At 41.5% G+C, this 15,428-nt stretch overlaps 1 protein-coding gene across 3 annotated transcripts; it reads left to right on the forward strand.

The window, feature by feature from the left end:
* Nucleotides 1–580: 580 nt before the first annotated feature.
* prtfdc1a (phosphoribosyl transferase domain containing 1a) lies at nucleotides 581–11,885 on the forward strand. Of its 3 annotated transcripts, XM_055928930.1 has the most exons (10): nucleotides 581–666; nucleotides 906–1,012; nucleotides 2,081–2,264; nucleotides 4,630–4,695; nucleotides 7,869–7,886; nucleotides 9,556–9,638; nucleotides 10,138–10,184; nucleotides 10,515–10,591; nucleotides 10,890–10,947; nucleotides 11,419–11,885. In XM_055928930.1, the coding sequence occupies exons 1-9, from the start codon at nucleotides 616–618 to the stop codon at nucleotides 10,905–10,907; spliced, it is 651 nt and encodes a 216-aa protein (XP_055784905.1). In that variant the 5' UTR covers nucleotides 581–615; the 3' UTR covers nucleotides 10,908–10,947; nucleotides 11,419–11,885. The 3 variants fall into 3 exon arrangements, with proteins under 3 accessions (XP_055784905.1, XP_055784903.1, XP_055784904.1); XM_055928928.1 differs by lacking the exon at nucleotides 10,890–10,947; XM_055928929.1 differs by lacking the exons at nucleotides 7,869–7,886; nucleotides 10,890–10,947.
* The last annotated feature ends 3,543 nt before the right edge of the window (nucleotides 11,886–15,428 follow it).

The following is a 15,428-nucleotide window of genomic DNA, read 5'->3' on the forward strand; positions in this document are numbered from 1 at the left end:
TTGTCTGGCAAATTGTCATATCCCTCTCACTGCCTGTCTATGATTTCACATTGTTTTGGTAAACTAAATTAACTCTGCACTATATTTAAATATATTTGTGAAAATCTGCTTACAACAGTTTATAAATATTACTACATACTACGTCATGATGTAATCCTTGTAGGTCATTGTACAAGAGCCTTGAATGAGCCTATACTTATCTGGTCCTTTGCCACAGTTTCTTGAGCCAAATGATTAACTTTTCCTTTTTAGCAAGCATCCGTGCCTACAGGAAAACTACTACATGAAATCCCGTGCAGCTGATTATCCACCCCCGTGGATCTAATTGTGCCATTCGGTGGTTTATTCAGAAGGACTGGAAAACAACAACCACCTCTTTATAGTCACACTAATGACTTTAGCATGACCACAGCATGCTTGACTTGTTGGCTAGTTTTGAGTTTCAGCCTAAAATTGCACAAATATTCTCTCTTTATAAAGTGGAGAAGTTGTCAGTTACTTCGAGGAACACTTACTTCACCGTTATCTTGCTTGTGATTGTAGTAATTTGTTCGCTCCACTTCAGTCTGCTGACTGAAGTTTTACTTCAACTGTCTGTCATCGCGGAAAAACATCATGGCAGAATGCGTTCCATCCAGAGCCACAGGAATGGAAGGCGGAATTGTGGTAAATAGCTTCAGACTTTGTTTTGTAGTGGTCTATTGTAATATACCAATATTTATCCTATCATGATTTGTTTTCTTGAGTAACTTGTTGGAGCTGATTTCAGTTGATCAAGCACTGTCTTCAGATCATGAACTTTTTAAATTGATAGGCTACTTACAGATATACCCTATGGTAATATTTCGTGAATAAATGTATCATAATTTTGCAAGTGTTTCTTATCTTTGTTAATCATATCTTAGATTAAAGATGATTGGCCCGGATACAGTTTAGAGCTCTTCACTTATCCAGAGCATTACCGCGAAGATATAGAGAGTGTCTACATTCCACATGGGGTTATCATGGACAGGTAATATTTATTTTATAATCTGGAGGAAATTCATACAAACCTTTTCACCAACTTGCTGAGGTGATCAGAAGCCAATCTACCATTCTATTTATGTTGTTGTAGTTTACAATATGGAACATACGTTACTACATTACTGTGCTTAAAGGATGATCTTAAATAGAAATAGCACCCCCGTTTTTTTACCCCCTTTTGCTCCCCAATTATTAGTAGTTACTGTCTTGTCTCATCGCTACAACTCCCGTACGGGCTCGGGAGAGACGGAGAGTGAGAGCCATGCGTCCTCCGACACACAACCCAACCAAGCCGCACTGCTTCTTAACACAGCGCGCATCCAACCCGGAAGCCAGCCGCACCAATGTGTCGGAGGAAACACCGTACACCTAGCGACCTGGTCAGCGTGCACTGCGCCCGGCCCGCCACAGGAGTCGCTAGTGCGCGATGAGACAAGGACCCGGACCCGGACGACGCTAGGCCAATTGTGCGTCGCCCCATGGACCTTCCGGTCGCGGCCGGCTGCGACAGAGCCTGGGCTCGAACCCAGAGTCTCTGGGAGCACAGCTAGCACTGCGATGCAGTGCGTTAGACCACTGCGCCATCCGGGAGGCCAGCACCCCCGTTTTTATCTTTATCACTTAACTTGATCCACTTTATTGGTCTTCTCCTGGTGCACTTATTGGCCTGGGTTCACAGTTCAGGTTTTCTACCCCATGTGGAAAGGAATGCTGGTTCGTGCCAAATTTTTACCAACCAGGGAGGCTTGGAGGACTTCAAGAAGTCATTGAAAGTACACAAACTGTATTGAAAGTACACAATAAACAATACCATTGTGTGTATGTGTGTGTGTGTGTGTGTGTGTGTGTGTGTGTGTGTGTGTGTGTGTGTGTGTGTTTGTGTGTGTGTGTGTGTGTGTGTGTGTGTGCACATCATACACACTGCATGCCTTGGCAATTAGTGATAAAGCATCAACTCTGGTATCATGTGACCCCGAAATGTAATTACACACACACACACTGCTCTGTCTATGTAATTGTGATTTCCTGGGAAGGATTAACATGATTTGTACTGTAGGACGGAGCGCCTGGCCCGACACATCATGGATGACATTGGGGATCATGACATGGTGGTGCTGTGTGTACTGAAGGGAGGGTACAAGTTCTGTTCCGACCTGGTGGAGTTCATTAAGGTACAATGCCGCAACTCCAACAAGCACCTGGAGACCAGAGTGGAGTTTATTAGGCTTAAGAGCTACCTGGTATGTAACCCCACCCTCACACAACAACAACAACAACAGTAGTCAATCATTGAGTATAAATAATGTACAGTGAACAACAGTGCATCAAGTTCTTTAAGAGTCTTTTGAAAGGCTCTATCATCACATCATTTATCAGTCGCTTGTGATGAAGTTAAAGATAAACATAATGAATATGACGTTCTCTAGTTTAATGTAGTTGAGGAGCACCTTGGTTGGTTCCTCAATATCCTATTTATTTGTCCTTTGAAATCTTCAGCATGTATTGTTTATGCAGCTGGGCTTCCCTTCACCAGAGCAACTGGGAAGCCTGTTCAGATGCTGTATCCTCAATGTATAACATTCAAATCTCGAAATTGTCATCTTTTAGCGCTGACTTCCGACCAGAACAGTTAGGAAAAGGCTTATTCAACATAAGAGAGGAAAATTAGATATCAAAACAACCTGTTGTTTCTGTTATTAATAATTGGTTCATGTTTGGAGATGGAAGAGTTTATAGTCTGTCTGTGTATATAGTATGTCTGTGTATGTATGTCACTTCCTTTTATTTACGGATTTCATTGGATTAGGCAAAAATATGTAGGCCTCCCTCTAAGTGTCTTTGTTGAGCTACACAATCAATTTGAGATACTTTTGGTCATGTAGTGTATGTGGACACCTGCTTGGAGTTGGTCTCCACTTTGTTGCTATAATAACCTACCTTCTTCTGGCAAGGCTTTCCACTAGATGTTGGAACATTGCAGCAGGGACTTGCTTCCCATTCAGGCAAAAGAGCATTAGTATGGTCGGGCACTGATGTTGGGCAATTAGGTTCGGCTCGCAGTCGGTGTTCCAATTCATCCCAACGGTGTTCGATGGGGTTGAGGTCAGGGCTCTGTGCAGGCCAGTCAAGTTTTTCCACACCGATCTCGACAAACGATTTCTGTATGGACCTCGCTTTGTGCACGGGGGCATTGTCATGCTGAAACAGGAAAGGGCCTTCCCCAAACTGTTGCCACAAAGTTGGGAGCACAGAATCGTCTAGAATGTCATTGTATGCTGTAGCGTTAAGATTTCCCTTCACTGGAACTAAGGGGCCTAGCCCAAACAATGAAAACAGCCCCAGACGATTTACTTTACACTTGGCACTATGCATTGGAGCAGGTAGCGTTATCCTGGCATCTGCCAAACCCATATTCATCCATCAAACTGCCAGATGGTGAAGCGTGAATCATCACTGCAGAGAACGCGTTTCCACTGCTCCAGAATCCAATGTTGGCGAGCTTTGCACCACTACAGCCGACGCTTGGCATTGCGCATGGTGATCTTAGGCTTTCTCGGCCATTAAAACCCATTTCATGAAGCTCCCGACGAACAGTTATTGTGCTGACGTTGCTTCCAGAGGCAGTTTGGAACTCGGTAGTGAGTGTTGCAACCAAGGACAGACAATTTTTATGCGCTACACGCTTCAGCACTCGGCGGTCTTATTCCGTGAGTTTGTGGCCTACCACTTTGCGGCTGAGCCGTTGTTGCTCCTAGACGTTTCCACTTCACAATAACAGCACTTACAGTTGACCGGGACAGCTCGAGCAGGGCAGAAATTTGACGAACTGACTTGTTGGAATTGTGGCATCCTATGACGGTGCCTTCAGTACGGGCCATTCTACTGCCAATGTTTGTCTATAGAGATTGCATGGCTGTGTGCTCGATTTTATATACCTGTCAGCAACGGGTGTGGCTGAAATAGCCGAATCCACAAATTTGAAGGGGTGTCCACATACCTTTGTATATATAGTGTACTTTAGGATGCTTCGATATGAGCGTTAGGAAATTAGTTTAAGGAAATGAAACGTGAAATGAGAAATGATTGTAAATGATTACTTTTTCAGTTCCCTCATTGTTCTCTATACTCCTATGAAAGGCCATGCATTTAAGTCACATCGATTTAAGGCAGCCCTCCACACATTTCTGATTGAGGGGTTAAATGTGCAAGACCAATTTCAGTTGAATGCATTCCGTTGTGCAACTGACTTGATATCCCCTTTCCCTTTCACTTGGGATTTTGTATTTTGGCTAACTCAGCATCTGAAATATCTGACTCCAGCATGATGGTAGAATTGAGCTGACCTGAGTGTCTGTATTTTCTCCATTGTTACTGCCCTTCATTATCGCCTTTTTCCATTCCATCTAAAGCCTCACTGTCTAAATGATAGTGATTACGTAGACACCAGACAGTCACTGTCATGGAAAATTCCCTGCTCTGTGCAGCGTAGTCATCCTGGATGTCATGTTTGGGGACATCTCTGTCAGGTTATCTGTGTCTTGCCTCTGTCCAGGACAGAATGGTGACTGTTCACACACTCAAGAAAGTTTTTTTCTTCTTCTCTAGAATGACCAATCAACAGAGGACCTGCACATAATAGGTAGTCAAGATCTATCTGTTCTACGAGGCAAGGTATGTACGTGCCTAAATAAATTGTAATGATTTTATATGGACATTTGTTCAAACCATATTTCTTTCTGTAAATAATCTTTCCATTTTTATCCCTCTCTGGGAAATTAGATTCTATGCATTCAGATGCACTTTGTTCTAAAGAATTTGAACATTAAGAACGTTTTTGATATAAGGTCATAACTAGCCACAAGGGGGAACTCTCAGCTCTGCTGTTGAGTGTCGACAAAGCTCTTGGAAATGCATCAGTGTGCTCATTTGGGTGGTGAAGGAAGAAAGGGAAAGACACATACACACTTTAAAGACATATTCAGATAAGGTATACGATCTATAAGAAGATATAAGAAGATAGAGCTGAAGGATGAACTACCCTGGTATATTTCACATAGGTGTGGCCCTCTATGTCTAAGGAGTGGTCCCAACATATCACCACAAGGCATAGTAGATCCATTTAATGAAAATACATCTTTTGACTCTATGGCGTGAGGCAAGGGCTAGGTCCTTCCATAAGAGACAGACCGTTTTAGACATTCCTGTGTAAAACTGTGTCTACTGAACTACATTTCTGGACTGGAGCAAAGAGAGTGAACCCAGTGACTGGGTGTCATCCTGCGTTCATTCGGCGCGTCATACATTTTTGGGTCTTCCCCGACAACCGTCCTCTTTGTGTACCCTTCATAAGAGTCACTTTGTCAGTGTGGTGCAGCCATCACCAGGTTGAGAATGAATCACTAATCTAGTCCTGTGGACAGTACAGGAATGGTTGCACCAGGAATATCCTCTTTCTGAGGAAATACTTGACGATGAAAAATAGGGTTTTGGTGGACCATCATCCACCCCACACTGTAACCTACCCCATATGAAATATTTAATGGAGTTTAAGTCAAGGGTGCTCAAGAGGGTGGTCATGTGAGTGGTGTTGGAATTGACGCCCCCATCTAGATAGAATGTAGTCTTACAGCACATAGTTACTGTCTCTATTTCAGTAGCAAGGTATATTTTAGGAGTCAGAAGAGGACAGCAGACAATGTCATGAGAAGTTTTTTTTTTTTTTTTTTTACATAAAACTGAAAATGGCAAAAACCTTACCTAAGATTTGTTTTTGCTTAGGGTTAGGAGGTCAACAAGAATACCTGTCTGTCTAACCCAGCAAATTTACACAAGTCAGGAACATTAATCTTCACTAAGGGTAACTAGATGGCTGACATCAATCTTCACTAAATGGCTGCCATCTCAGCGTCATGCCGTCACCCCATGGCACAGCTGAGTGGTGCCAGTCAGTGGGGCATGTGCCAGTCATAAGGGGTGCTAGTTATTAGGCACATGGACTCTGGCCAACCGTCAACTAGCATATTGGCAATGGCATACCATTTACAGCACTTGCTTTTCCTAATCCCAAATGTCATCATGGAAAGGCGAGGAGTGTTAAAGTTAAAATGCATAACACTGCTGCAAATATGTAAGTTGGGAGGTTGGCTGGATAGGTTCAAGAACAGATCTGTCAAATGACTTGATTTTGCAGGAATCTCTGCATGGGGTCGAGTTTCTATAGCCTACCTCCCTTCCCAGTCCATCATCAACAGAAGGGAGGCATGTACAGGATTCTATTTGGGATTTCAGCAAAAGAACAGATAGCAGTATGAGGGCACAAGCCTTTGGGAGTAGTGGAGGGGGTTAGAATGATGTAGCACATTGTCTGGTAGAATAATGCACCTATTACCTCCAAGTGTTTGTGTTTCGTATCTTTAACATTCTTGAGGGGAAATGTAATCCATATCGAATAAGGTCATATAAAAATCACTAATGTGGTTGTTTGAGGCTGTTTTGTGCACATCTTTTCCATGTGGCAAAGCAAGTTAGTTCTGCTCAAGGTTTCCATGTTCTCTCTCTCTCTCTCTACTACACTAAACAAAAATATAAATGCAACATGTAAAGTGTTGGTCCCATGTTTCATGAGCTAAAATAAAAGATCCCAGAAATGTTCCATACTCACAAAAAGCTTATTTCTCTCAAATGTTGTGTACAAAGTTGTTTACATCCCTGTTAGTGAACATTTCTCCTTTGCCAAGATAATCCATCCACCTGACAAGTGTTGCATATCAAGAAACTGATTAAACAGCATGAACATTACACAGGTGCACCTTGTGCTGGGGAAACGAAAACGCCACTCTAAAATGTGTCGTTTTGTCACACAACACATTGCCACAGATGTCTCAAGGTTTGAGGGCGCGTGGAATTGGCATGTTGACTGCAGGATTGTCCAGCATAGCTGTTGCCAGAAAGTTTAATGTTCATTTCTTTACCATAAGCCGCTTCCAATGTAGTTTTAGAGAATTTGTCACTACAACCAACCAACCTCACAACTGCAGACCATGTTTATAGCGTCATGTGCGCGAGTGGTTTGCTGATGTCAACGTTGTGAACAGAGTGCCCCATGGTGGCGGTGGGGCTACGGACAACAAACACAATTGCATTTTATCGATAGCAAAAATACTGTGACGAGATCCTGAGGCCCATCATGAGGCCCATTTTTTTCAAGGTATCTGTGACCAACAGATGCATATCTCTATTCCCAGTCGTAAAATCCATAGATTAGGGCCTAAGGAATGAATTTCCATTGACTGATTTCCTCATATGAACTGTAACTCAGTAAAATCATTGAAATTGTTGCTGTTGCGTTTATATTTTTGTTCAGCATAGTTACGTATCCTTACTCCCTGTTCATAGCGTTACATAACACGGTTCAGGTGTAGCGTGTAGGCCCACAACATTGGCCTCCTGCCTGCATTCTCTCAGAGCACTCGCCTCAAACCATAGATACACTCCACCAGCCAGACAAAGAGCCTCATACACAGCCAACGGGGAAAAAGCTGTCATTTGAACCCCTGCACCAGAGAAAGTGTCCAACTGTAATTATCTTTACTGTCTAAGACATTTGGAAGGGCCTTTGGCTCAATGTTAGGAACAACCGTACATTATGAGGGAGTATAATGACATGTCTGTGTGTCTCTAAGGGACTAAAATTAGATCCAAGATTGTCACTATAGCTACAGTCTAAGAAATGAGAAGTCAAACTCCCAAGTATTTTCCCCCATGTTTGAATGGAAGTTGTGATGTTTCAGTTCAGAGATATTAAAAATGGGTTTGTCTCTTTTTTTTTTTTACATGGCACAAAGAATGTCTTGATTGTAGAGGTAAGTGACTGCATCATCTCACGGTACAGTATTGCAAATGCCTTGAATTTGCCTTGAAGCCTTGAATAAAGTTGATAAAAATTGTCAAAGACTCCAGCCACCCAAGTCATAGACTGTTCACTCTGCTACTGCAAGGCAAGCAGTACCGATGCACCAAGTCTGGAATCAACAGGACCTTGAACAGCTTCCACCCACAAGCTATAAGACTGCTAAATAGTTAGTTAGTTAAACAGTCTGGGTAGCTATTTGGTTAACTATCTGCATTGACCCTTTATGCACTAACGTTTTTGACTCATCACATCAGCTGCTGCTACTGTTTATTATCTGTCACTTTATTCCTAATTATATGTACATGCAGGGTCTACCTCAATTACCTCGTACTCCTGCACTTCGACTCGGTATTGGTACCAATTGTACATAGCCAAGTTATCGTTACTCATTGTGTATCTATTATTACGTGTTTGACTTTTTAAATTATTTCTCTCTGTATTGTTGGGAAGGGCCCTTATGTAAGCATTTCACTGTTAGTCCACTCCTGTTGTTTACAAAGTACAGTTCCGTGAAAAAGTATTTGCCCACTTACTAATTTTCTTTATTTTTACATGATTTTGATACTGAATGTTATCAGATCTTCAACCAAAACCTAATATTAGATAAAGGGAACATAAGTTCACAAAAAAATATATATACTTATTTTATTTCATTAACAAAGTTATGCAACATCCAATTCCACTTGTGTGAAAAAGGAATTGCTCCTTTACACTCAATAACTGGTTGTGCCACCTTTAGCTGCAATGACTGCAACCAAATGCTTCCTGTAGTTGTTGATCAGTCTCTCACATCGCTGTGGAGGAATTTTGGCTCTTGCATGCAGAACTGCTTTAACTCAGCGTCATTTGTGGGTTTTCAAGCATGAACTGCTTGTTTCAAGTCCTTCCACAACATCTTAATTGGGATTAGGTCTGGACTTTGCCTAGGCCATTGCAAAATGTCAAATTGGTTGCTTTTGAACCATTTTCATGTAGAGTTGATTGTGTGTTTTGGATCATTGTCTTGCTGCATGACACTTATTCTCATTCACTAATTTGATAATCAGGTCTTAAATTATGCAATAACAGCCAGACGGCAAGGGATTGATAAATTGCATAGATTACATCATAACATATAACATGCCTATCATTGCATACAGGCAATAATTGCTTTAAATGAATAGTTTTCCTCCTACCCTCCAACCTCCAGGTGCACATAGGCCAGACCTCTCTTTTTTGTATTTTTTTCCTCCCTTTGAGATGTTTCAGATGTGAAAGTTTCCAGACTGATGTCATCCATGCATAAACACTAGGCCTTCACCACATGATGGCTGTTTAGCCCCACTCTAGAGGAATAACAGCATCTAAGATTCAATCAATATTCTAGATGGGCTGTGTGACACACATACACAATTGCATGAATTTTGTCACATTGCATTCTGTACTTCTATATAATTCGTGTAGTTCTTAATCTCAGAACTCAAGGAACAATTTGACATCTGTAGAAAATCTATATGGATTAATTTACGTTATAGCATACTGCATGTTATTGGTTGATTTTCTATTGTGATCCATTCTCTTCTGAGAGCAGTCCACATTTATGGCCCTCCCTCTATCCCTCTTCTTTCCCCTGCCTCTAGGCTATAGTCGACACAGGAAAGACAATGAAGGCCCTTCTGAAGCATGTGGAGGCCTTTGAACCCAAGATGGTAAAGGTCGCCGGGTGAGTCAGTCTGTCAGAGCTCTCCATGTCCACGGGGGGGGGCTGTCACAGGAACAAGATGTCACTCTTCCGTAGTTACAGCAGGGACTATAGATATGCATGCCTCCAGTCACCATACTTCAACTTGAATTTGTCTTCTGTTTTATGTAAAGTTTGCAATTGTGTTTCATTGCTTGAATACAACTCTGTTAGTATTGCATTTTTTTCATAAATCAATCCATATGTATTGCACAATATTGTTTTGATTTAGAATGGTATAGGTACTGTACTGTTTGCCCTTAGTTTCCCCCTTTGAAGCTTCCGTAATCAGTGTTTTTCCTGTCTCAATGATAAGAATAGCTACCCTATCGCCAGCTTCACTATAATCTAGTCATTAACTGCTTATGTAGTTTCACTGTACATTTTTTAAAATCCGAGTTCAAATCTCTTCTGCATGATTCCTTGCAAATTATTGTGGATATTAGCTTCGTTAATGCTTGTACTGTCATGTCTATTTCAGTCTGCTGGTGAAAAGGGTCTCTAATGTGGTTGGAAGCCTTCCAGACTGTAAGTGCATATCTGTTTAATGCCATCCGGGATGTCACTCATCCTTCATTCAGCCGTCAGATCAAGATTTATACTGTACATGTCATGTTACTCATATCTCAGTCTAAAGCCCAGGTGGTTTTGAATGAGGTAGCATTTTAAATGTTCTATGTTTAAATCATTTCAAGGTTCTTTGTTTGTGGTTGGTGCTTGATCGTGAGACTTTTCAAGAAGATTCTCTGTTATACAGACCTGATATAACCCCTTGCACTGACTCAAGTTTGAATTTATAGTTTATTCAGGCCATCTCTACACATATCTAATTTTCTGTGTCTGTATTTATCTCAACAGATGTGGGGTTTGAAATTCCCAACCGTTTTGTCGTGGGCTATGCTTTGGACTACAACGAGTATTTCCGTGACCTGAATGTAAGGCTCTACTTTTATTTCTGAACTACACATGACCTTTTAGTTTAAAGAGCTGTTTGAAAGGGATGAAAGAGCCGGGAGCTGAGAGTAAACATAGTCAAAGAGACACTTCTCTCCCTGAAATCTAAACTCACCCAGGTATCCTCTGTGTGTGTGTGTATTTTTGTGTGTGCATTTTTGTGTGTGTGTGTGTGTGTGTGTGTGTGTGTGTGTGTGTGTGTGTGTGTGTGTGTGTGTGTGTGTGTGTGTGTGTGTGTGTGTGTGTGTGTGTGTGTGTGTGTGTGTGTGTTCATTACAGAAATTGGAAGGAAGGTGAAGAAAGGAATGTTAGGGTTAGGATCTGCTTATCTGGCGGAGTGAGTCATCTTAATTCCCCACTTAACGACTATTAGTATTACCAGTTAGCACATGCTACATATCAGTACAGTCATATGATTGTTATCAAGGATGTGTTCATTTATCAGTTTGAGATTGACCTTTTCATCTTTAACTTTTCATCTTTAAATTATGTAAAGTTCAGTCCACTAGCATAATGGAGAGGCGAGATGATTCCTGTCATATGGGGAAAGTCTGACCTTGCTTTCCCAAATTCACATCCCTCCACAATCTCTAATCAGCTCAAAACATTTATCTTCTGAGGGCTCGTCATCACCGTGGTATTTCAACACTCCAGCAGATAGATAAACACTACAAATTACTAATTTATGTTCTGTAAACATGGGGGATTAAAACATATTTCAGTGACGGTCTATAAACGATCAAAGTGTTGCTCGCATGATTTAACATCTGACTGAGGGGAACAACACTCTTTCTCTTCCTCCCTCCAGCATATCTGTGTCATAAGTGAGATTGGAAAGGTGAAGTACAAGATTTGAAGAGAAGTCGACACATACATGGGTTGTTCAGAGCTGCAGTGTTTTCAACATGTGGCAGCAAGTGCCTTCCCTTCTCATATCTTCTTTCGTGCTCTGTTGAGGATTATTGTTGGTTTATTCATTTCATAAGAAGAGACACACCTTGCATGTGCTTTATGCAAAAAAATATGAGATCTGTGTTAATCATGTTACGTACAACCTTGATTGCCAAATTTGAAGATTGTCACACTGAATGTTTTTTGGAGTTTTTTTTTTTTACATATGCTATTGTTTTTGTAAACATCATATTACATTGTTGGCAGAATATGCTTTTACATAATATGCATTTATAACTTTATATGTAAAATACTAATTTTGTCCCCAATGATCTAATATGTGCCAAGCACAAAAAAATAAACTATGCAATTTTGAATAACAAATTATTTGTGCCTGCGTCCGTGAAGATAAAGTGTCTGGGTTATCAGTGGCCGAGTGCTTTTGATTGAAAGAGAAGAGGTTTAAAGAAGGAGTTGAATGTTGACCTAAAAAGGGAGCACCTGAAATGTATGTTATGTCTTTTCTACCCAGCTGTTGATCCAAAACAACACTGCATGTTTAGCTTCAGTGTCATTTGAGCTCAGTTATTATCTGGCATAAGTTGACTTTCTCTCGCTTTGTCTTTCTGTCTTTTATCTTAGTAAATCATTATATGTTATGATCACATTTGGAATCAAACATGAAACCCTCCTGGAAAGCCACAAAACATGGTTCGCATTAGCTTGAAGCTAGCTCAACCATGCAAGGAGGCAACGACTATCCAAACATGTATGTTGCTATACAGTATATACAATGAAACAGGAAAATAATGATCCATTAGGAAGATTTTAGTGCAAACCAGACCTCCTGGTTTTCTCTCTAATGTGTGGGTGGGTGTTTGTGTGTGTTGTGTAGAGGGGTACATGAGGGGTCAAGTAATAGGAACAAAGTGTTGCTGCCCAGAGAGCAAAGAGAGTGAAAAGAACGTCACAAAGGAACTGTATGTCCAGATAAGTACTCACCAAGCACTTCCATCTAACGAATAGCGATGCAGTGGACCTATTTATTTCCCACAATGATTTTACTTTAACTTCCAGCAAATGTAGCTGAACTCAAACAATTTCAACCAATAACTGACATGGCTTTCAGGATCTTCTAAACCGTGTTGCCGTGCAGTGTTGTCGGATTGATATGGATAATGAATGTACTCGGAAACCCTAATAGCTCATGACAAAAAACTCTATGCACATCTTCTATCCAAACATCAAGTCCAAACATCAAGCCATCAATAAATAATCACAGAAGAATTCAAATAAATCAAAAATTCCTTTCAGGGTTTCACCCATTTCACCCACTGACAGATCTGAAAGTGTCGTTAAACTCAAATCATCTGTCGTCAGCACTAATCATAACGAACACAATGGCCGGTTGGAGCTTGGAGACAGACAGCTGGATGGTGTGGTGGAGACTAGAGAGCCAAATGGTTCTCTTTGCTACTCCAAGCCTGTGTTCCATGAGTCAGTGTGGGCGTCAGCTGGGCACTTGGATGAAAATGCCAGGACTCTCTCTCGCCATCTGTCACCAGTTAGTTCTCCTCCTGTTCTGAGCCATTTAGTTATTTATTAGTCCACTCCCTTAGTTGTATGTTTGGCTATTCGGTTCATACAATTATTATTTCCTTTAAACTTAGGTTGTTATTTTGATTTACAATAATGAGGTTGTGACCTGTCTTAAACTGTTGCATTGTGGGAAATTCTATCAGGCCTAACTTTGGAAGGTTGTTTACAGTAATAAGGCTGTTCCTCATGTATTTTCTGTTGGATGCTTTTAATCTCCCAACTAATGAATAGAGTACAAGATGTTCAAAGGAAATCTGTTCTCCATCCTTGGTGTTGGTTTACAAGCCTCCCCATATTCTCCTGGGATGTGTATTTGTCTCTGGGTGACTAAAAGTCAATTGTGCATTTCACTGGACTACACTTCCCAACATGCTTCACTTCACACAGTGTGCACTTGGGGAGAGTTGTCATGTGGCCATGCACACTTGCCTCTTAATCACTTGAAAAACTAAACAGACATTACATAAACATATGCACATGACCCACACATACATATACACACATCTAAGAAAAACATTGGCTTAATCTCGAATGAATTCCAGGCACTCAGCTGCTCTGTCATTAACACAGCATGATGGGCCAACTGAAAGAATGAGAGGCCATACAGGCTGTCGGTGACCTCTCCGTTCACTGACCGTCGCGTTACTTCTCTCAGGTATTTCAGGAGTCATTGACTTCACCCTTTAACCCCGTCCCCTTTGATCTCTTTTGTAATCCTCCATTTGCAGACCACCGTAGTTTGTGGTAGGATCGTTGACATACAGTTCAACTACTGAGTTCTGTGAGCATTGTGAATGCTGTAGGCCTATACTTTCAAACACACTCTGCCGAAGAAAGTGTGCCATCTGACAATGTGGCATCTGCTGGGAAAGTTTCCAGCACTTGACTTCCCCATAATACGGTTATCCCGGGTAAAACGTAATGGATCACTTGCAGTCAATGGCCCTCTCCCGGATGGGTGACCTGAATAATAATCCTGCAAACAGAGAAGTAAGATAGAAAGATGGAGGTGGAGAAGACTGATAAGAGTCCAAGTGGCAGGTTGTGTGATGGTGAGATTGGCTTACACACTCAGAAGACCCACCTATACATCCACAGGTCGCAGTTGCAAATGAGAACTTGTTCTCAACTAGCCTACCTGGTTAAATAAAGGTGAAATATTTTTTTTTTTTTAAATGTAGCTTTTTTCCACTATACATCTGTGAAACACAGGCTTTGAGTGGGTCCTGAAATACAAACTGAACTCCAGTCTGATAAACACTCCTCTTTCACTAAGAGCATCAGTTATCCCAATTATCTTAGGTTGGGATTAGTAGGAGGCCACCCTTCCACTGAACTACAGGGCATTTTGTCTCGCCTGTGTATGTGTCATACAGAAGGATCAATGGCCACCATTGTGCTGTGACTCTGTGTCCCTTATCGAACATCAGCACTTGGGGACATCGGTTAACTTACCCCCTGCGCTAAATGTCCCCCACGCCACCCTGGGAACCTGCAAGGCATTGTCTGCCACCTTGGAGCGGGATCCGGTGAGAGGGAGAGGGGACAAAGAGGCGGCCAGGGTTCTTATGCTGGGGCTTTGTAGTGCTCCGCTGAGGGAACAGAGGACAGGGCCGTGCAGTGAATGTAGGCTACAGGTAGACTGGGAGAGCACAAAGAGAGCAACATGGGAATTGGGTCCTGTGAATGGCCACACATGTATGCGCTTGACATATGAAGCCTCTGAGTCGGTGTTTAAACAGAGTGGCATGGATTTGATTTCAGATTACCTGGACAACAGATTGAACGTGTTTACTCCCTAGCTTATTGTTTCTTTGTTCTACCTTTCGAGAGGCGTCAAAGTCATGTTTAGCCTAGGGTGGCAGGTAACCTAGCATTTAAGAGTGTCGAGTAAGTAACTGAAAGGTCGCTGGTTTGAATCCCTGAGCTGACTAGGTGAAACATCTGTTGATTCAGCAAGGCACTTAACCCTAATTGCTCCTATAAGTCGCTCTGGATAAGAGTGTCTGCTAAATGACTAGAATGTTAAATGACTAAAGAATGTTACACTTTGACAGACAGATAAACACTGTATATGTACTTTGATAGACACATACACTGTGGTTGAACTTTGTCTACTGTACATCGTGCTCCAAGTAGAGGTAGTCAGGGGGCTTCATTGATTGGTTCCTGTTGGGTTTCATTCAATTATGCAACTCCCAAGTGGTCACAGACGTCATTTCAATGTCTAGTTTTTATTTACGTTTGATCTATTTGTCAACTAATGTTAATTGAAAGGGTAAAATCCATTGAATTCTTTGGATTTAGGGTAAAAGTTAGGTTTAAAAA

Source organism: Salvelinus fontinalis, chromosome 7, assembly GCF_029448725.1.
Source record: "Salvelinus fontinalis isolate EN_2023a chromosome 7, ASM2944872v1, whole genome shotgun sequence".
Classification (NCBI taxonomy): domain Eukaryota; kingdom Metazoa; phylum Chordata; class Actinopteri; order Salmoniformes; family Salmonidae; genus Salvelinus; species Salvelinus fontinalis.